We start from the raw sequence: 23,492 nt of genomic DNA on the forward strand, positions 1-23,492 counted from the left end.
AGCCGGTATTAATGAAATGTGTTTTCCATTGCTTATTCGAACATCGATGAAGTCGGCACCACTTCCAACAGCAGCTGGAAGAAGAGCGTCACTTTGTCTGCGCCAAAGAGAAAAATAAAATGTTGCATTGAATATAAGCCTTCATTATTGATTAATATATGATTGTGAACTTTATGGACTTACTCATAAATCTTGGTGTCATGCCTAGTTTAACGAAAGGCACATAGAATATCAAGCCCCCCAAGATGAAGAGCAACGCATATAAGTATTCGATACGCGGTGTGTCGATAATCGGCGCCACCACTAGATAAATGGAGATCACCAGCACCACAACAGGAATGATGATAGGCACTTTGTATGGCCTTGGATAGTTGGGTTTGGTGAAACGCATCACAATCAGCGCCAACATAGCACCGCCATAGAATATCCATGCGGTGAAGCTGAAGAAGTCAATCAATGAACCGATTGTGCCGTACAAAACCATGGCGGTAGCGATGAGTGACTGAAATTGCAAAACAGTAATATAATAAATTGAAGTTAATTGCTAGTTCTTAAGCTCTGGAATAAATGCTAAAAAGCGATAAATGCATAACCGACCATGCGACCTAATCGGGTTTATTAAAGTTGCGTTCTAAACTTTCTACAGGAAATTTGGCAATGAGTTAGATCTGTTGATAAGAGTTTGCTGTGTACGTTTCTTGGGCCTACCGTTGGATAATGTCGACGACATCTTAACTAATTCCTGCCATCCTAAAGGTGATTAAGTGCCCGTTACAACAACAACAACAAGTCATGTTCTATGGCCCGTCTTGAGTTTCTGTTCTTCTTCAGACACTTGGGTATAGCCGAACCGAATCTCAGGGATATTAAAATGAGTTTATTAAACTATAGTACCACAGCCTGCCCATTAAGTAACACATGCAGGACTATAAACAAAAATTGTCATTCACAGTGGAATAATTAACAGAAATTCTTTTTTTTTTTTTATAAATAATAGTACGGAAATCAAATCGAAAATCGGAAATTTGGAAACGTGAATCTAAGCGCCAGTGTAAAAGGCGACAAGTAGCCTAAGTTTTTCCCTTGCAAAAAACTTTTTAAGGTTGTAACTACCCATTAGCAACTTGACATGGAACAGCTCATTTATGAAAGGTTCCGGTCCTACCATGTTGGTGGATGCTGTCGAGTGGTTAAGCACATCAGCCAGTTCATTCCCGGCTATGTCTTTGTGTCCTAGCACTCAAATAATTGGCATTTGGTTACAATCCTGCACCAATTATCCCGTACACGTACATCGCTTTGAGTGCCGTTTGATTATCGTTCAGCTTAGTTATACGTTCATTGCGATAGTTGCATTGGAGGTTTAACTCTACACACCGACTTATAGCAAAGACGGCTTGGAATATGTTCGGAAAACTACCCATAGGTATGGAGTCAATTGCCTCCGAAGTTTTCGAGCCGTGTACCATTTGATTAAGTTAACCTTTTTGATAATGCTAACCCTAGGGAGAAGAGCCAGTGGTATTTCGCCACTTAGGTCCTTCACGCATTACGAAGAGATTACCTTTCCTTTGCCAAATCCAACACTTCTGCTGTCTTTTGGGGAAGCGATGTAAGTTGCAGCAATACTTCAAATGCCGCCGTCGGACATGAGAGCATGGCACCTGACAAAAGCCCTACCGAAATCTGCAATGCTTTCGGAGCCCAAGCCACTGCTCTATATGTAATCGGTCGCATAAGCCTGGTGTACAACCATGTGACAATCTCTGGCTTGATACACATACTTATCATTCAATACGGCTTGTGTTTCTGGTACAAAAACAACTATCATTGAGCTGCTGGCAGTCGGGTCTACGTAACTGAAACAAACCTTAAATTGTCAGCTCGACATTATATCAGACTGTTTGTCTTAACCCGTTCTAAAATTAACAACACCAGTGTTGAACCTACTCCCCTAATGGAACCAGTTGACTAACTAGATCTCCGAAGGACCCATTCCTTACCTTTCTAGATCATAACACTAAACTGCAAGTTCTTGTGCTATTATTGAATCCCAGAATCTTACTAACTTAAATAAAAAAAAGAATACTCACGTGGAAAATCAATCCCGGTGCCGGTGTTAGACGACGCACATGCACGTACGACAGTATATCCATTAAATGTCCCTCACGGCTCGCGGCAAAACACAAACTGGAATGGAAAAAAATACAAAAAAATTAATAAAAAAATAAACGCTTAATGCTCTATCACCAACTCACCGTCCGGCCGCGAAGAGTGTACCGTTGGCGCTACCAAAAGTGCTCACTGTGACGCTGAGCGGCATAAGCCAGGCCATAGCGCCCAATATGCGATTGCCGAAGGTCACGGCGACGGCTTCTGAGTCAATCATTTCGGTGGGTGACATTGCCGCCAAGTAAGATATATTGATGAGCGCGTAGCACAGCGTCACCAACGGTATACCGATTATGATGGAGCGTGGTAAATTCTTGCTCGGATTTTTGATTTCCTCGGTGACGTAGTTCAAATTATTCCAGCCATCGTACGCCCAGAGGCCGGTGTAAAAAGCGGTCGCTACAGCGCCCAAGGTGGGTGTGTCGCCACTAAATGCATTCGACAGGTGTTGTGTATTGCCTTGGAATAGTTTCCAGGCGCCGCCGCAGATCACTATGAGGACGGCAACCAATTTGGCAGCGGTGAATATATTCTGCACAGCCATGCCCAGATTCACACTATAACAATTCACGAACAGTATCATAACTATAGAGGGGGGCGAGTTGGACGTAGAAGTCGTAGTAGGCAGAGTCGGAGAGGCGGAGGCGGAGGCATCGTAGTGGGACGTAGGAGGTTTTGATGGTTGTTTTTTGATATTTTTACATATATATATAATTTTTTTTTTTTTTTGATTTGATAGGACGAATGAGTGGTTACAAAAAGTATACAATAGCCGGAATAGTATTGAGGAGAAATATAGAGAATAATTTTGTCAAAAAATTAATAAAAAAACTAGTTTAAAGAAAACTTTGTATGTGCGTATGCATGTGTATGTGGGTGAATGTGTGTGTGTGCATGATTTGCTTCTGACTGTTTGCTCTTGTTGTTTATTGTATTTTGGGGTTACTATTTGTTCTTTTAAATTTTATTGTTATTATTTTTTGTTTTTGTTTTTACATTTCAAGGATTTTTTGAGGATAAAAACACAACTAAGCAAACGAAAACGCATAAATATGTATGTGCATAGCATCTATATAGTTGTTGTAGTGCTTACCAATTGCCAGCAGTGCAACCATTTTTACCACCGATGTTGGTGGATCGCATTCGGTGACGAATGCCTCAACTGCATACTGCGCAAAGGAGAGACAAATTATAGCCATTTGCGATGGCTTCAGGACCAATGTCGATACCCATGAGAATAAAAATGCGGGAGCCGGACCAAATGCGTCCATAAAATATGCCCACTCAGCGCCAGACGATGTGTTCATCGTACCCAATTCAGCATATGCCAGAGCGCCTGAAAGTTGATAAAGCCAAATGTTGATTTACTGAGATGCCGTGGTAATACAAATATGTTTATTTTGGTAATTGTATTAATAAACAAAGTTTTTTAAAAGCTAAAAATGAACGAATTTGTTGTTCTCTCTTTTTAAATTCGAGCCTTCTTTAAATGCTTTGCTCTAACTTCATTAACCATTCTCGCATTCTCACCAATAGTCGGTCCTATGTAACTAGAACAGATCCGAATGTCCGATCAAATACTATCACAACGCCAGCATTCCTTAAAATTATGAGAAATTTTTACTACTACAACAAAAACACATTTCTTTATTTGTGTAGAACCGGTTCTTTGAGAAATAGTTTCCCAATCTTAAGCTCTCACTACGCATGCTGTGTCCCATTTCTTTATTTGAAGCATTTAAAAAATATTCGAAACTTGAGGCCAATGAGCCACGCCTAGACCAGTTTTGGTCCGTTGCCATATCAGATGGAGTTAAATTCTTTCCTCGATAAAGACCAATACTAAAAACATTTATTTTTTTGCTCCAATGGCAATATATATTTAGTTATCTTCCTTTATTTTTTAAGTATTTTCTAAAATTTTTAAAATACAAAATTCTTTCGAGATATCAAAAAACTCTAAAGGGCAAATTTATTCGAATAATATAATATCACAAACGCGCACACATACATGTAAACGTCGCACCATAATCTCTTTAGCGGACTTGTCAAGTATGTATGTATATACACATAATATTAATCGCTAAATAAAAGCTTTTGCTAAAATGCACGTATGCACATTTATATACTATATATTATATTATATATTTATACGCTATATAAATACATTTTATGAAGCACATTTTATTTAATTCATTTCTCAACACATTACTTTGCCAGCGATGCACAAATGACAAATGGGCGCCACAATCGAATGCAGCAAAACACATGTACATTTGCGTGCAAACACACACTGGCACATACAATGTTCTTATGGCTATGTAAACAAATGTGCATGGTGTTTCTATGTGACGCCAGACCCCGGCCAATAGTGAAATTATTGACAATTTGCCAAATGAAAAGCGGCAGCTCGTGGCATCCACAGGTTTACAGGTGCATTTACATCGTTATATCATGTGTACATATGTATATACTCACATATATACATACAGTATGGGTACAATTAACAAATGTATGTATGTGTGTAGATTTTTGAGAGTTGCACGACCGTTAATCATGTGCAACGCGGCTGCTTCAAATGCGATGTAAAATAATTGCAAAAATATTATTCCAATGCAATTACAAACAATAGAGCTAAACACTTGTTGGAAAATAAAGTAATATATGTATGTATGTGAATGTGTATTAATTTGCGCTTGCTTATTTGCGAATTTCATACGATATTATACTTTTCAGTTGAGGTGCTTTTAACGTTTATAATCACTAAGTGACGTCTACGCCAATAAAGAAGAAAATACAATACTTATAAACTTCAAAACACCCAACAATTGACACATATTTATAATAATTTTTCGGGTATTTTTGTTTAGCAATCAAATACGATATCTCTCAGCATTTTCTTACATTTGTTCAACGGTTGACTACAGGGCGTATGAGTAACTCAGTGAAGCTGAAAAGCTTACCTACAGCTCTCTACTTTGTAAAAAGTGTCTTACACTACTTCCAAAAATCTTGTGCGCATTTACCTTCTGTTAATATATAAGGGAATTAAAACAGCAAAATTAACAATAATGAAGATGGACAACATGTCGTATGAGTAATATTTTTCGCAAATTTTTGTAAATTCTTTATTTCAATTTATTTAATTCCTATAAGTACTCCATATATCCGATTGATAGTGGAGTTATATTATTTTGCATAGTATTCATATAGTATTGAGGCATGGGAGCAAGATAAAAAAATGTATTTCAATCAAATACCCATTACAATTTCATAACCCGCGAAGAAATTTCATTTATTTTGAAGCAACTCCAATTTGCTTGGAACTTGGAATTGAAATAAAAAAAAACACTAAAATAAAAACCAAAAGAATGTACCTTTCACTAAAAAGACATGAGTTGAAATTTTACAATTTCTTACAGAAATTCGGCATCTTTTAAGTTTTGGCAAAATGTAACTATTAATCTTCACAATCTTTGACATCTTATTAGAATAAATTTATAATTTCTTAATTGATTACTGGCTTTACTTACCCAACAAGGAGAGCAAACCACAGGCCAGCCATATAATAAAGCTAACACCAACGGAACCAGTACGAACTAGTAGACCTGAAGGTGACACAAATATTCCAGACCCTGAAAATTAAGCGTAAAGCGAAAATGTTAAAATATTTATTAAGAAAATTTGTTTACTATCTATAAAATGTATAAATACTGTTGGAATAAACAAGTAATTTATAACTGATATCAATACTTATAAATATATATGATATAAAGAAATATCAATACAAAAAAAAATTAAATACTAAGAAGAGTTTTTTTTTACAAAATAAAGTACATATAAATTAAATAAATTTTAAAATTATTCATTATTAGCATTTAATATGCATATTTTTCTTACGAACACCTTATACAATAATTTTAAAATAATAAACTTTTCAACATCCGCTGCCAGATATAACCAATATATAACCTTTTTAGAACTAAAACTCAAATTTTTTATCAATATGAGTGAATTCTATTATATCGCTTTCCTTCGCCTGAAAACTTATGAAAAGTAATGTTACATTATTTTGCATTTTAGGTGGCATTTTAGGTGGATGAAAATTATACGATAACATATTTTTGGACGTTGGTCACTGTAAACTGATAACTACATGTGATAAATTCAATTTACGTCAGCAATTTTCGCACTTTTACGGCAATTACGCCGTCGCCTACACCTGTTCGCCATATGTTTTTCAACGTGCCTCTCTTTTTGACCTTGCTTTTCGAAAAAATAATGCACGAAAATGGTATATGATCAACATGAGCTATTTCTTTATTATATTTATATATGATGAACAATTTTTTTGTTGAGATAGGCAAAATTAAAAAAACCTGTTTGTTTCTTTTTTATTACAACAACCTGCAAGTCGATTTTGGAACAAGGGACACGGCTTATGAAGATCTTTATCTTGACTTTAAGCGGTCAGTTCGTATGACAACTATATGTTATAGTGGTTCGATACAATACCTATGTTTGCAGCTTATAGATTTGCCTTTGGCAATAATTTATACGAAATTTTCTGAAGATATCTTGTAAAATAAAAGATGTAACATACAAGGGTTTATTTTGATCGGTCTGTGTAGGACAACTATATATTACAGAAATATGTGAGCTATACATATATCCAAACTAAAAACTACCAAACTTTTCCTTTCACTTTAACTAAATTTTATGTAGCTTCCCTAATTTAAATTTTTAGCTACCTATCCCTTGCATATGTGCCGCACAAATTGCGAAAGTCCTTGAATAACTGCATTGCAATAATTCAACAAATTTGTATGTACTCGACCATATTTGACCTTCGACCTTTAACTGCAATAGACGCCATGACATTCAAAGTCACCGTAGATGTATATACATATATGTATGTATATATAGTGTGGAAGTGTACATATGTATATAAAGGGCAAGGCTTATGCATACTAAATTTTTATGTACCAACTGTACATATGCATGGGTGCATATATATGTATACGCATATAATGCATTTTTTTTTTTGTATGACTTATGTGCCGTTATTGTACCTTTGACGCTGCTATAACGTTATAATTTGTCACGCGATGCCTTTATGGGTCATACAAATTATGAACGAACGTCAGGTGTACAAGTGGGATTAGATGTATGCAGGATTGTTTGTGTGATTTTAATTTTTCATAATCAAAGCAATGGTTAATGGTGCTCTTTTGAAAACTGCCTTAACCTTAGTTTCTTAACTGAATATAGAAGCCACTTAAACCAACTTCTAGAAGCGTGTCTTTCTGATCAATGAAATAAATTTATAAATTGTACCTAATATCCACAAAATTCCTCTAGATTTACCAATAGCCTAACACAACTTACATATTTACAAATTGTTTACAAATATTACTTCAAATCAAATAAAACCCTCGCCTCCACACAAGGCTGGTCAATGTGCTGGCGCCGCACAATTGTTAAATATTTTGTTTGTTATATTTTCCCGATGACATTGTGGATAACTATAACTATAAATTTTCGTAAATATAGAACAAAAAGTTCTAATTATATTAAAATAAATACAGAAAATAGGCAAAAATAAATTATAATAAAACTCACACATTTAGTGTAAATGTGTTTGTGCGCGTATAAAAGATATTTCAATGGTCACAACGTTTCAGCGCAGGGTCACTGTGATGTTTACTATTAAAATGTCTTGCTGAAATTTTTTTAGAAAATTTGGAATTCATAGCGAAAGCGTTTTCAGTAACCACTTTTGGCGTGACAAAATGCACGAACGCAAGAATGTATATATGTAAGTAAATGGAAATACGTACATATATTCATATATATTAGGGTGTGTAACTTTTTTCTCGATAGAATTGGTTAGCAGGCAACTCAAAAACTGTCTAAAAATATTAGCTCTTACTATTAAAAGAAAAGTCCTCCACTTTTCAGTTGCCTATTTTTCCCCTATTATTATATGTAAGTAGGTAAGAAAAATTCACACCACAGTGTACAAAATAAAATAATATCTCGTCGCTTATATTTGTTGGAAATGCATTACTTTATATAAATGGACTTTTACAATTTTTTCATAAACCGCACAGTACAAAAATTATTAAAAGTATCATGCCTATTTTTTGTTAGCGAGTTATAAAAAACTCATTCATGAAAAAATTAAAAATGATTGAATGGAAAAACGTAAATATGCCTTAGAATAATTCAACTTCAACATTTCAAATAATACATACTGAGGTAAAAATTTTCTTTTCCAATTATTAAGAATAAACAGGGCTTTTAAAGGACTTACTTCTAAAGGGAGAGAATTTCTGTAGGTGTTTACTACTAATCAATTTTTAAGAGTACAAAATTAAAAGAAATAATCGTTTTATCGAGATACATTTTAGTATAGGATATTCACATCTTTGGACGATTCAATATTTTTTTTATTTCATAATTTCCTTCGCACCTGTTGCATTTCTCATTAACTTCTCGTTAATAATTCATTTCTAAATCTAAGTAATAGTTCTTTTAACCTCTCGGAAAATTTATAATAAATAAGAATTTCATAAAACATGTGAGAAAACTCAAGTCTGCTTTGATTATCGTTACTTCAAATTTGTAAACTACGAAAAACCCCATTTTTGGACTCCTCACATTTACCTAATATAAATTTTGCTTAAATTTTTAACCTATGTAATACTATAAGTCTGTAGAAACCATTGGAAAAATATGGGGTCTCTCACCGAAAGTGGTCCTCTGGCTATACGACACAATAGTCAGGCCCATTATATTCAATGTAGTCTTTATGTAGTGGAGGACCGAAGAAAAGAACATACTTGCAAAGAAACTCGAGAGCGTTTCATCAGCTCCAAAGTCCACTCCAACCATGGCGCTTAACGCCCTCTTGCACTTAGTGCCCGTAGTTATCATCGCAAGATTTACAGCTGCGAAGTTGCTACCATACACACAGAATCAAGGTTTGCAAAAAAACACATATGTTTGTATTAGCTACTAAGCGCTTTGCTAATTTATAAGGGAAACTAATTAACAAGAGAATTATTTTCTATGGCTTCAAAAAGGACTACATATAGTAGTCCACATGCTATCTCTCTATTTATCCTTACACGAATCCAACGAATTTTCAATAGCTGTGCGTGGAATTTACACTAGTGATTTATGAAAATTAAATATTGATTTTATATCTACTACTACTGTTTTGAATTGCGGGCGGAAAAAGTTATATTATAAGACGTTGTGATCTTTTTTATTTAGATAACACTAGACTACGAAAGAGTTAAATATGTTTTGTACACGCTCATAGTGTTCCCTAAAAATATATACATGTATGTACATGTACATCTAACGTTTTAAATTTGAATTATCTATATTTCGACATTGGAAACGTCAAATACCATTCGGAAAGTGACAGATATTCAGTAGAAAGTCTAAAATTTACGAAATGGGTCGCTTTTCACTAGTAGAAAGCTGGGAAATGTTGAAAACTTTTTTCCTAAGTGGTGAGTCTTCAGCCCAAACCGAGGATGCTCAATTTTACCGAAAAATCATCTTTTCATACGAGGTTCATTTCCACCTCGATGGTTACGTTAACAAGCAGATTTGTCGCATTTGGGGCACAGAAAACCCGCACGTTATCGTCGAGAAGCCAATGCACCCAGCACGATTCACTGTATGGTGCGGATTTTGGTCTGGTGGAATCATCAGCCCATTTTTCTTCGAAAATGAAGAACCGCCGTAAACATCAATGGTGAGCGATTTCGCGCAATGTTAGCCGAATTTTTTTTTTCAAGTAAATTGAAGAGGAAGACTTGGACAACATTTGATTCCAGCAGGACGGCGCTACGTGCCATACAGCAAACGCTACACTCAATCTTTTACGCCCTATCTGCGAAAATCGCATAATCAGCAAAAGAGGTGATGTCAATTGGCCTCCCAGAAGCTGCGATTTAACTCCGTTGGACTACTTTCTGTGGGGAGCTGTTAAAGAGAAATGTTACGCCAACCAACCAGAAACAATTCAAGATCTAAAGTGCGAGATTCAAGCTGCTGTATCTGCCATAAGGCTTGAAACCAACGAGAAAGTACTCCAAAATTGGGTGGATGGGAAAAGCTACTGTAAACTCAGTCGTGGTGGTCATTTGTCCGAAATTGTTTTCACAAATAAATTTCATAAGCCAACCTTTTAAATAAATGTTAGACCTTTTAAAAATATCAAGCCGTTCTTTTTATTGACTTTTAAAATTTAAAATTTCATATGGCCCACCCTGTATATGATTGCTAAGTTAATGTGTATATATTTTATTATATGTATGTAATAAATTCATCAACACTTTGTTGACACACCCATTTTTCTAGCAGGTTTTTATATGTTATCAACATAAATTTAAGTTTATTAGCATTGAAAATTCTTATATTTCTTTTTTTTTTTATATTCTTGAATGTATACGTAAATAACTTAATTAGTGACAGTCATGTGGTTCATTTCATTTGCTATCCGATTTTTTGCGAGCCTTCGCGTCGCTTGCCAAAACACCTACGCATGAGAGTGTGAAACTTTTTCATTTATCTCGTTGTATTTGTTTCTATGCTTCAATTTGGCGTTTGTTTTATTGTCTTCTCTTTCTTTTTTCTTATATCTCTTTTTTCATATATACACATTAATGTCTTTGACGTTTCATGTCCTAATTTCACGCAACAATTTTTAACATCTCGAAAATGATATTTAAAACTTTTTTGTGCTAAACTTTATTTGTATGCACTTTTATGTATATCAGATAGATGTAGGTATGCATTGGAATTTTCAATCGAGAAGGATTATATACATGTCACATTCTGTTTTAAGTGAAATCAAAGGAAATTAATTAGTTTTTATTAAAATGTACAGTACAACGGCCTGAGTCAACCTCAAAGAGGTATTAGAGTGATCAAAAAAACCTTATATCGAATTTATGGGGGAGAATATCTCAAGAATAAAAACTAACACGAGAAAACCCGATTTTAATTAAAAATAACTTTCATAAGTTTTGAAAGATATGAATAAACTTTTTTTTTTACATCGCATGATCTTATAGAGCAAAAAAGTGTCCTAAAAATTCAATTACAAACTAATACATTTAAAAGCTCTGAAACCCATATTAGATATATGTACATACAGGGGTTTACAATACGAGCGCTACAAAAGTTTAAATACATTCCATGCCTTTATGTATGGAACACGATTTCTTTTGCATACCACCACGGGCACGCTCGCAGAAGCCCAGACGCTGAGCCCAATTTTGAAAGGTTTTCAAGCATAAATCGGCGGATACTGCTGCAACTGCACGTTCGATATTCTTACGAAGTTCATCGCTAGATTGTTGGCATAGACCATGAAATTGACGTAGCCCTACAGGAAATAGTTTAACGGCGTCAAATAGATGGCCAATTGACTGGGCCGTTTCGTGAGATAATACGTTCACCAAACTCAATTGCTCATCTGACAGGATGATTAAGACGACCATACGATCATTGGACAAAGCGACGTCGTTTGCTGTCCCTATCGGTCTACTTTTGTTGTGCCCTATTGAAAAACCCTTTATGTAGATGCTAGGCAAACTGATCAATCACGATCAAGTTAAAAATTTTTTCATAAATGATATTTGACCCTTATTAATTAATCTTAAGTCGCCTTGTAATAAAACAACTTGGCTAGTGAAAACTAGAAAGGAAATCGTTTAAATATTGCATAAGGAATTAATGTAATTATTTTAATATTTATATTATCCTTATTGTTTTTATTATTTTCTGTTTTTTAAGAAATGTACACAAATATCTTGCGTTCAAAATATTTTGACCGATTTCATGGACGAAATATTTTATTGTTTTTAATTTTCACTCAAATATATAATATTATTAACACTTTGGTCGCATATTTATGCCTACGTGCCCACATACTATCACACATATGTACATATGCTTATAGCCAAAGTTATGCATATCTACTTAAATATAGCATGTGTATTGACATTTCATGCGTTTTCTTAACGCTAAGTTGTTTACTAAATCCCCTTTAAATACATAAACATAATAAATTCTGTTTTAATTACATTTAATCATTGAGCAGTAAGAAATTGTTTTTTCTATAAATAATATGGCTCATTTGCGCACAAAATACCATTGCTTATGAGCTAATAACGTGTTAAGTGATGACTGTGGATTATAATATTAATATTGGGTGCTGATTTTCAAGCTCACATTTTTCATGCAATTTCCGGTCAGTGGTAGTTTGTATGAGTAATTTGAAAGATACTACTTTGGAGCGGTAATTTCAATTTATAGTAACTGAAATATATTCTATGTTTTTGCTAAGATTTCTAGCTTACTACATTAGTGAAAAATATGAAATATATATGGTTGCTGTATTCTGAATAAATTATACATCCTAGTTGGAATTTGAACCCCAAGCACTTTTAGTTAGCTTTCTGCGTGTTTTCCATACAATCAGCTGACATTTTTGCAGTGCTTATGTTCTATGAGATAACATTATCTCAGATTGCGACAAAAAATGCCAAGCAATTCACATTTCAGCAGATTTTAAACATGGGATCACGCTATTTTGTCCAATTCGTGTGTGAAATCACGTAATACAAAACAATAATTGAAAAAAAAGTAACAAAATTTGTTTTTAGAAATTTTCTGCGAAGATATTTACGACATTTCCGATAATTGAAAAAAATATTGGTTATTAGTAAACTTTTAAGTTCTTTAACTATTCAAACTACGAAGAGACCTAAATAAAGATGTAGTATTTAAAGAATTTCAACCATACTTATAAATCTAATATAGCTTAGTATTACTGTGTCAAGGTATGTTTAAAATTTTAGTATATTATTTTGATTGTACTCACCTATCATGGTCCCGACAATTAAAGCCACCCCACTGAAGAGTCCCACCCGTCTCTGGAGGTGAACAGCGTCGTTCGGCGCTGAGCCCTTCCTCTCCAACGACTTCCGCATCCCCCCGGTCCCTGATGAGTCGGTCTCTGTTTCGGGCCCTTCTGCCCCAAAAGACCCATTGGCACCCGTTGTCCCGTTGCTCGTGACTTTAATTGGCACATTATGTCCTATTTCATTTTTTCATATCATATTTTTTTTTTTACAAAATTCATATTTCGTACACAATATGCCAACAGTTCACCATTTTTGCACAAATGCAAATGTTAAGTTTATCACGGAAACGAAAAGAAAGAAAGAGAGTAGCACAATTAGCAAAGTTTTCAAATACAAATTTGGTTTTAATGCACGTATGATACATAAAAAAAAATTGTTTCAATGAAACTTGACAATTGTTTGTTTGAAACTTTGTTTCAAATTTTTTTTTTAAGTGAAAAAAAATTTCAAAAAACTTTTTTTTAAACTTTTAATAAAAAAAAATATTTTAGAACAATTTATTTTTTTATTTTTTATAATATTTCTTTAAAGAAAAAAATTTTATTGTTGTTTTTATTGAAGTTAATAAAAAAATAATAATATTTTTACTTAAAGAATTTTAAATATTTTATTTTATTTTTATATTTTATATTATTATTTAATAAATTGTCTTATATATATTTTTTTACTTTTTCATTAATTTTATATTATTGTAATTTTTTTTCCATTATATTATGTTTATATTGGTTTCAATACAATAGTTATAAAGTTAATAACTTTTATTATTCAAAATTATTTTATATATTAATATTTATGGTATTTTATTATACCTTTTGGAATTTGTTTAGACTTTTATATGTTTTTTTAATTGTTTCAGGCCTTTTTTTTATCTTTTTACTATGTCATCATTATTTTATAATATTTATTATTTTTTCTTTATAATTTATTCGATATTTTATTTATTTCAAACATTTTATTATTCTTTCAATTTTAATTGTTTACTAGATTTAATTTTCCTTTTAAGTTGTTATTATGTTTTATTTTCTTCATAATGAGTTTTTATCAATCTATGTTTATAAATTTTCATTTATTCAAATATTCCATTGTTTTTCGACGAAGTTTGTAACACCCAAAGAAATGCCGGAGACCTTAAAAATATATACCCATTTGTCCGTTGGTCTGTCTGTATATACGTGAACCAGTCACTCAGTTTTTGAGATATCGATCTGAAACTTTGCACACTACACCTGCTCATTTGTCGAAACCACCGATATCCAACGACAATAACATATAGCTTTCATACAAACCGATCAATGAAAATTAAGTCCATATATGGAAAACTTCTTTATTTGAAAATATATCTTCATGAAATTTGGCATAGAATATTTTCTAAGATAACCGTGCCATCTCCGAAGAATTTAGGTTAGATCGGACTTTTAAAGTATATAGCAGTCATACAAAGCGATCGATCAGAATCAAATACTTGTATGAGAAACTTTTTTATTTGAAGAGATATCTTCACAAAATTTGGTATAAAATGTTGGACAAGACAAAGGTACAATCTCAGAAGAAATTGTTCAGATCGGACTTCTAAAGCATATAGCTGTCATACAAGCCGATCGATCAGAATCAAGTTCATGTATGGGAGACTTATTTATTTAAAAAGATATATTCACGAAATTTTCTATACATTATTAGCCAAGACAAAGCTTCAATCTCCAAACATATTGTTCCAGTCGATACGTTATAGAATATAGCTGCCCTTCAAACTGACCGGTGAAAATCAAGGTATTTTTTGTGAAGGATATTATAGTTTCCTGGCAACCAAAGTAATTTTTTTTTTTTTTGTAAATATGTTGTATTTAAGATATCTTTTTATAAATCATTTACAGACCGTTATTTTTTTATGTCATTGAAGTGCTCTTATATTTATTTTTATATTCTGTTGCTTTTTTATTTTGTTTTTATTATTATTTTAGTTTTTAATGCTATCGAATTGTTTTCATTTTAATTTTTTTCTATTTTTTTCACGTTTATATTGTGATTTATATAAATTCCTTTTATAAATTATTTAGTCTTAGTCAATCTGTTTTTCTTATTGGATTTTTTTTTTTTTTTTTTTGTTTTTTGCTTGAACTTCATTCTCTTGGTATTTTTTATTTCTTTACTTTAAATTCTAATATTTAACATTGCGTTGTCCATTGATTCTATTTTGAATGCCTCCAACACTGTTCAAAAGTGTGCGTTTCTCTTCGGATAACCACTGCAAGCGATTTATTTTTAGCCGAAATATAAAAAAATAAAATTTTCAAAAGATCTGTAAAATTATGTAGGCGGCACAGACACACGCACTCGCATTACTAAATAACCACGTAAATATATATAGAGGGCATATACGAACACATATGTAAACATGAATATACCATGTAAGTATGTATTTATGTGTGTTTGCATATATATGTCAACCAGTAAATAGCAGAACCGTTAATGAACAACACACACCTCGATTATCTGTTGTATTATTTTTGCATGCGTTCTTTTGCAAGCAAAATAGTTGTGTGATTTTATCGCGCATGGCATGGACGGATAACGAATTTTACAAATTATTTCGCCGCAAATTTCAACTACGAGCGAACGACGACAACAACGGATTTCAGCAGACTGTTCGCCTATCGTGGCCACAAGTCCGATTATAGCTCGATGTGAATCGAGAATTTGGCGCCTGTAGACGTCTATGATGCCGATGATATTGCCGTTGTCTATTCGGATGCTTTGAAGGTTGCCGAAGGCGCAAACGATGACCAATTCCCACTATATATATGCGTATGTGTGTTGATGCACACACACGAATCGCACAAACGAAGATGGCTGCAAAGGAAAAGCTTGTTTGGCGCTGCCAACAGATAGCGGATGCCGGGAAATTTTGTCAACTTGAAACGGATGAACAAGGCCGAACCGGCAAACGGAAGATGGCAGCGGGTGCGCGGCGCCACTCAAATTAGTGTTCGGCAAAGTTCGCAAGCACAGCAAAGTGTTCGGCAAGCAATAAAATATATATGTAATTTTTTTTACATATATTATATATGTACTGATGATTTTTTTTTTTTTTTGTAATGTCTATATGTAGTGTATGTGGCGCGCACTGGTTGATGCTAGGCCTTGGCGAACAGAATTTCAGTGATACAGAAAAGTGTTTTCGCGTGTTTGCACACTCTTTTTCACACTTTAATGTTGTGGCACTACGCCTAGCTCACTTTTATTCGCGTTTTCTTTTCGGATTTTTGCCTTTTTTGTCTTTAAATATTTTTCTTTTACATGTACGTAGCGTAGTTGTGCGCTCCAGCAGCTTGGAGAAAATAGGCGATAGTACGATGACGTCTTTCGCGCAGCGTCAGAAAGTGATGCAAGAATTTGGAAGTATTCGTATGAGTTTACGTATTTGAATATAATTTCTTGTGACTTTTTGTACTTATTGCTCTGCTATGCGATTGAAATGTTGAGAGCGAGAGCGCACTGGCATCTATTTTGTGCTGCCGAGTTTATTTCCGTAGTCTTCGTCACAAGTTCTACCACTGTGTCCTTTGCTAAGTAAGAATTTGTTTAGATTTTTTCATATCTTAATTTTGTATAGTTTTTTTTTTTATTTACTGCTTAAATTCGTAAATTTTTGTTGTGTTTTTTTATTATTATTTCCATTTAATATTACTGTTTGGATAGACAATTCTTCATTTATTTATTTTTTTTTTAATTTTTTAGTTTTTTCTTGCTTGGTATATCCGTTTCTCACGCTTCCAGTTTTCAAATTATCTATTTTTAACGATTTTCCTTAATATAAATTCCGCACAATGCAAGTCATACAAATATTTGTACCAATTCATTTATTTTTTAGCGCTATTTAATGTTTTATCTGTTCTTTTTTCTTTTGTTCTATGCATTTAGACACTGCGTTGCTTTAAATTATGAAGATTCTCCGTTCGCCACCTTTGGGTTTGCGTAGTTTTTCTTTATGCACTTGTACACAGTTTGTCGCTAATTTGTAGTTGTAGAATGGTTTTGTTTAAAATTTTTTAGCTCTTTTTGCAGTCTTAGCACGTACACATAAATTTTTTCATAAAATATCTTTTCGATACACTGCTGCTTCAAAGGTCTCTTGTATGCGTATTTCCATGTTCTCTTCGCTGAAAAAGTTTTAAATAGTCTTTACTTCACTTCTTTGCTACCAATAATCTCCCCAGACTCTTATGCATTACAATGAGAAATTTTCAGTCATTATCACACGTTCTTTCGCCGTAAACAATCACTCAATATTCGATCTGCATTCGTTGGATACTTTCGTATAACTGAAAGTGTAAATTTGCAATAATTGCTACAAATAATAAATTCTTCTTTTAACCACCAGAAACTCTCAATTGCTAAAGTGCTCAAGTGAATTTTGTTGTGCTTGCAATTTTTTTTTTTTTTTTTTTTTTGCTTCAAAATCGGTCAGCAGCTACCGCATGTCGCGCACATACTCTATATACATACATACATATTTACTACAAATATTTACACACGAGTACAGCTGTATGTAGCCGCTTCTTCACATTTTCCAATTTGAGTAAATGAGTGAGTCGCAGTATGAGTACTTTTCATGTGGCCCATATCCAATCGAATTGAACATTTTGAGTGAATTTCTACATAACTACTCTTTAATTGGGAATTAATAGTTTTTATTGTTTATATGTAAATATTTACTTGATATGCAACAACAATTTCAGACACATAAAATATTATAGCATAGCAACATATAGACTTTTATATATTATATCGCGCATACATAAATCAATTCACATGTCCGCGCTCATATTCCGCAGACTGTCGAACTTTGTTTGCACTGTAAATAAATTCCTTACTCCAATATTGGTTTCTGCTTACTGCATTGTAAACATACTGTGCTTCCATTTGCTTTGATTTTTTTTATCCGCATTCGCTAATTGTTTTGCTACTAGTAATATGAATACGAAATCTAAGTCTAATGCTGAAAACAGACCCATTACGTTTGTGGACTAAGGCAAAATAATTGCAAATACAAAATATTGCTATAGCACAAGGGTAGTTGGATAAATCAAGTACTTGTAATTGCAACAGACTCATGAAGTCAAGTTCGGCCTTTCCCAAGTATTCATGCGTTCAAATGAGTTTAAGTGTCTAACTTTCAAATTACCTGAAAGCGTTCGCTATCTCTTACTTACCTGAAGCCTAACCGAATGTAGGTGTGTCCAGCATGTTAGAGCTTCAGAGCAGTATTAGTAAGAAAAGCAAGAAAGTGTAATTCGCAATTACATTGACTACTGTTGAGTTACTTAAAAATCAAGTTTTAACTGTTAAAAAAATTACTTTAAATGAGTATTGAAATCTCTAACTTATGATGTTAGAAAACAGTCACATTTTTACGACCCCCTCCATTCCACATACATTTTACAATAACCACTTTTGACAGATCACGCGTGCGTCGTGACAAACCGTCAAGTTATTTTTGTTCAGTATTGTTTGGCATTTTACATGGAAATACTTAAGCCTGAATATCTTTTACAAATCATTCAACTTTACGACGACAACCCACGTTCTTATAGTCAACATAATGGGCCTACTTCTAGCGTACTATTCGCAACATCATCGCCCAGCTTGTGGCCCAGCATTCATTATTACACAATATGAATCACGCACTGAAGGAAATATAGCAGCCGAAGCTGAGCGTGTACGCGAAGACCGTGAAAAGTCTATTCGGCACCGTTTGCACCAACTCGGACTGACGTATGGAAGGACTTGGCGCATTTTACGTCGACATCTTAATTTGAAAGCATTAAAAATACATACAACTTGTGCAAGAACTGAAGACTCTCGCCATTGCCAAAGGACATCGCTTCTCTCTACGGTTCCAAAAAGATCCGATATTTTCGAACCAAATTTTGTTCAGTATGAGCCCCGTTTCTGGTTCAAGGTATGTGAATAAGCAAAATTGAAGCAATTATGACGAAGAGCAACCTAAAAATACTCAAGAGACGCCATTTCATCCAGAAAAGTAATTTCTCCTTAAAAAAGAAGGGAACCTCGAAATTTATCACTCTTTAGAAAATTAAGCACTTCGTAAAATCTAACGAACTGTATGATTTTTACCGCTAGGTCCATACATTTTAGAAAAGCAATAGATTCTAACGTCGCCTAGTGGGTCTGAGCTTAACAGGAACACTGTGAGAAATTTCATTATTTGGGTTGAGTGGTCGGTGATATCAGAAATTTTTGAACACTGTCTTGTTGATCAGAAAAAAAGTATCTGTAAACCTTATGAGAAACGATTGCTTTGATAACTAATCTTGCATATTTTCAAAACAGTAACATAATCTTATATTTCGATAACTATACAAAACAATCAAACGAAATTCTAACCAAATATCATCTGGATGTAGTTTTCTTGCTTATAGAATATTTGTGGAAACTATAAATAGTTTTACTAAGATACATATCTACGTATACTTTTACTTTTATATATTATTCATACTTTCTCATACCATATAAACTGTTTACTTATTTCATTCAGAAGTGCTACTCATAATTCAACTCATTGAACAACAGAATATTTATAATTTGTGTTTGTTTAAAAATGTATAATTTTTTTCACTTTTTGCAACTTATAAATTTACATACTTACATATAATATAAACATATGTTTGTGCACCTGTGAAGAGCTACTTTCGTTTTCTCCAATATTTATATTTGAACTTCACATTCACAATACTAATTAATTGATTTGTTTATTCTCACTCTCATTAAAAGTGTCAGAATATAAAATATAATAAGAGAAAATATAAAAATAAAAACGGTGTAATGAAAAAGGTCTACGATGTTAATAAAAAACTTTGATAAGGCACATATGCTATATAATATTCTTCATATATGACAAAAAGGGTTGAGGTAAATTCGAAGAGCATTGCATATTATATATACCCACAATATATATCGATCGAATAATTGTATTAACAAATACCACTTTTGAATTGTAGAGTGGAGCAGATGGGAATCTATCAAAATCAGGTCTTTCTATGAAAATGAGACATTTTTTATATCTGACAAGATACAAGCGATACAATCTTCGGACAAATCGAACTACCATAGCATATAGCATATATAGTATACAGCCAAAGAATGACGTTTTCTCCTTCGTTAATTATTTTTTTAAGAAAAATCAATCTGCTATGGAATCAGCACAAATCGTTCTCTACAACTTGTAGTACAGGGTACTGGGGTATAAGCTCCTAACCAAGCAAGTGAGAAGCACAAAAATTATTCACTGTAGACCTAAGCATTTAAGTTCATACCGTGAGCCGCGAATTAAGATAACGTCAGTTTAGGTATTTAAGATAAACAGCAAAAATCGACGATAACTTACAACAAAAATATTAAAGATATTTTTGTTAAAAATAAATTATTGCTTACGCTCTATATAAAGTTAGCATAAATGAGTCTAGTTACTATGATTATGTGTTTGTATGCGGTTTTCAATTCTCTTAGTTTTCTTTTCACCGACTGTTAGTGTTAAAATTAAATAGCATACACACACACACATGTGTGCCTGTGTATGCCTCCAGTGTGTCAATAAGAAACGTTAATTCTCGACGTCAAAATGCGCGTGGGCATTTGCATTATTCTTTTTTTCGAATTCCCCTTAGTCACGCGGTATTTTTGCTCTACATATTCAGACACGTATGTACTTATACATATATATTAGGGCATGAACCCCCACTTGTCATTCAATTTACTGTGTTTGTGATTTTTATCAAAATTTTATCATTTTGCTATGACGTCGCTTAGTTTTATATTTATTTCTCTTTTTTGCAATTGAAATAGTATTTCGTCATTGCCTCTGATTACTTTTTTACTCATGTAAAATGTTTAGTTCTTATTGCCTCCAAAAAAGCTTGAATGATTTTGCTAAAATTACCTGCCTGCTAGATGGCGCTGAAAATAATTCAATGGTGGTAGACAGAGTTGTAGATATATCCAGTACAGCTTTCGAACGAAAAATACCAGCCAACTTACTTACTTGACTTATCTATTAAAACATCAATACGCGACCTTCAAAAATCCAAACAGTCTGTTCAATGCCCATCAAATAATAGGTCATAAGCAAATTTCAGAAAGTATTCCACTTGCGAGTTCATAAATTATTGAAACTTACAATAAATTTACGCGTGTTGATTTATGGGATATTTATCACAGTTTGTCACTTTTGCTATTACATATTTAGGTACTTCAAAGTTGGCAAATCATTTCACCACCCCGTCCTAATCAAAACCAAGTGCAAGTCATTAACACTTTTTTTTTATTTTTATTTTATTTTTTTTTTTGCTTAATAGCTCATCAGTCTGGCTGGTCTGATTACAAATCACCACAAAAGTGCCAACAGTGACGTAAACAAAGTTTTGTGAAAGAGGGGCGAAGGAAGCTTTGAGAAGTTTTTGAAGTAGTACTCGTATATTAACCGTTTGCTACTAACCAAACTGACACTTTCAATGCTTTAGCTATTTCAAAATGACAGTTTATCATTTTATACCAGTTGTTTGTTCGATTCGCCTCCAAGTTCTTAAAAATCGAAAACACTTCAACAGTGTGATGCTAAAGTGAAAGCATAGCATCAGAACACCAGAAGAAGGTGAACCCGATTCCCCAATCGATGACGATGAAGTGAACCTCCCTTTGCCTGACCATGGAGAACTTGGAATAGCAATTACCCAATGGATTGCCGATTGAGCTATTCAAATATGGCGGCAAAGAGCTGATGAAGAACATGCATCAGCTTTTTTGTAGAATATGGTCCGATGAAGCATGTCTTACGTCAATTATTCTTTTATAATATTATTGTATTTTGCATACGCCTCTGCATCTTCCGTTTTTGTTTTCTTGCATTTTCTCTTTATGTGTTCTTAGCAATTTACACTAATTGCGATAACCATCTTTCTTAATATTTTGCGGACGTTTACATATGTAATTACGTATATAAGTATATATTATGCCAGTTATGAAACTGACTGCGGTAAAAAATTGTGTGGCACGTGAAAGCTGTCATTAGAGTGTTGACGTCAAATTAAGAAACGAGGAGTATTAATAAAGGCCGATTTGGACACGAAGGAAAAGTATGCAATTATACATACTTTTAAATCTGTTTTTATACTCAAAGAATGAAAAATGCAGAACAAAAATATTTTTGAAGGAATAGACCTTCCAAACATCGACTCTACTATGAAAAACAAACGTCTATTTACTTTAACTCTAATTAAAAAGTCCAAAGAAAGTAAATAATATACAATCTATAGACATACTACTTAAAAGTAAATCTGTGCTCTTATCTTCGTCTTCAGAGCTAATTTTGCACATTTTGTTTCTATTGGTTTGTCATTGCCCTTCCTACTTTTACCTTTGTTTTATTTTCAACTGAATATTACAGCGAGAGAAGTTTCTTGGCTGTTCCGACGAGTTATCATAGGAATACTTCTCTTGAATTTACCACAACTTCGTAAACATTGTCTCAATCGTAAGAGGTTATTTCAGTTCTAAAACCCGAAACTTTTGTGATCACGTATTTCCGTTTCATGCTCTTTAAAATGTTTCCTTTCACCGTTTCTATCATCTTGAATATGACTACCTTCTTCAGTGGGGGTCGATTATAAGAGACTTCTGTAGGGTCAGGAACCACAATACATATATATTTAAATACTTCAAGCCTGCTTAATCCTTTCCATTTCATTATATTACATGAAGTATATGGCCCTAATCCGTTCATTTCAGATAGACTTCAGTGCCAGAGGAAGCGTAAAAACTGCTTTCCTCCTGTTACCTCTAAGTCAGGCACAACCCTTCTTACCCCCTAACCACTAAGAAGATGTAGACATCCATTATGACTATTCACAAATAAATATTCTGCTTTCTTTCTTTTTCCAAAGCCATGCTTATATTCAGCCACTCGATGAAACCTCGACTTTGACCTAAATTAATAATAAATTTTTGCCATTTTCGGTTATTCTATTATACTCTTAAATGATTTATTATTTTGAAGAAAGCATTTCAATTAAAGTTGCCACAATTCGAAGACATTTGCGTATACTATAATTAACTTCCAAAAAAGCAACAATAAAAAGGCACAATCATGCACATGACACGCGTAACAACAACAAATTAAAACAATTGCCAGCCAAAATACTAAATTATTTTTGTTATTTTTTTTCTCTATTTTGGATGCTTATAGTAAAGTATTCAGAATTATACGAATATACAGACACTTATTTAAGCATTCATACATATATTTACACACAAACCCATTGATTAATTTAATTTTTTTTTTTTTTTTTTTTT

At 33.3% G+C, this 23,492-nt stretch overlaps 2 protein-coding genes across 3 annotated transcripts in view; one reads left to right on the top strand and one right to left on the bottom strand.

The window, feature by feature from the left end:
• Positions 1–23,492, top strand: part of LOC108974948 (nucleoside diphosphate kinase 6) — a 75,652-nt gene that overhangs the window by 8,202 nt on the left and 43,958 nt on the right. The window lies entirely within an intron of this gene.
• LOC108974947 (b(0,+)-type amino acid transporter 1) overlaps positions 1–23,492 on the bottom strand; it is a 61,254-nt gene continuing 37,762 nt past the window's right edge. The window contains exons 1-8 of one of the 2 annotated variants that reach the window (XM_018943081.1): positions 15,609–17,446; positions 13,085–13,300; positions 5,706–5,807; positions 3,266–3,508; positions 2,259–2,757; positions 2,094–2,190; positions 184–502; positions 1–97 (exon numbers count right to left, since the gene is read on the bottom strand). In XM_018943081.1, coding sequence (XP_018798626.1) covers positions 33–97; positions 184–502; positions 2,094–2,190; positions 2,259–2,757; positions 3,266–3,508; positions 5,706–5,807; positions 13,085–13,300; positions 15,609–15,681 — 1,614 coding nt within the window. In that variant the 5' untranslated portion in view covers positions 15,682–17,446 and the 3' untranslated portion in view covers positions 1–32. Of the gene's footprint in view, positions 98–183; positions 503–2,093; positions 2,191–2,258; positions 2,758–3,265; positions 3,509–5,705; positions 5,808–13,084; positions 13,301–15,608; positions 17,447–23,492 lie in introns of those variants that run through there. The other variant, XM_018943082.1, reaches the window with a different exon arrangement.

The sequence above is a fragment of the Bactrocera latifrons genome, unplaced genomic scaffold (assembly GCF_001853355.1).
Source record: "Bactrocera latifrons isolate USDA-ARS-PBARC rearing strain unplaced genomic scaffold, ASM185335v1 scaffold_6, whole genome shotgun sequence".
NCBI classification, from domain to species: Eukaryota; Metazoa; Arthropoda; class Insecta; order Diptera; family Tephritidae; genus Bactrocera; species Bactrocera latifrons.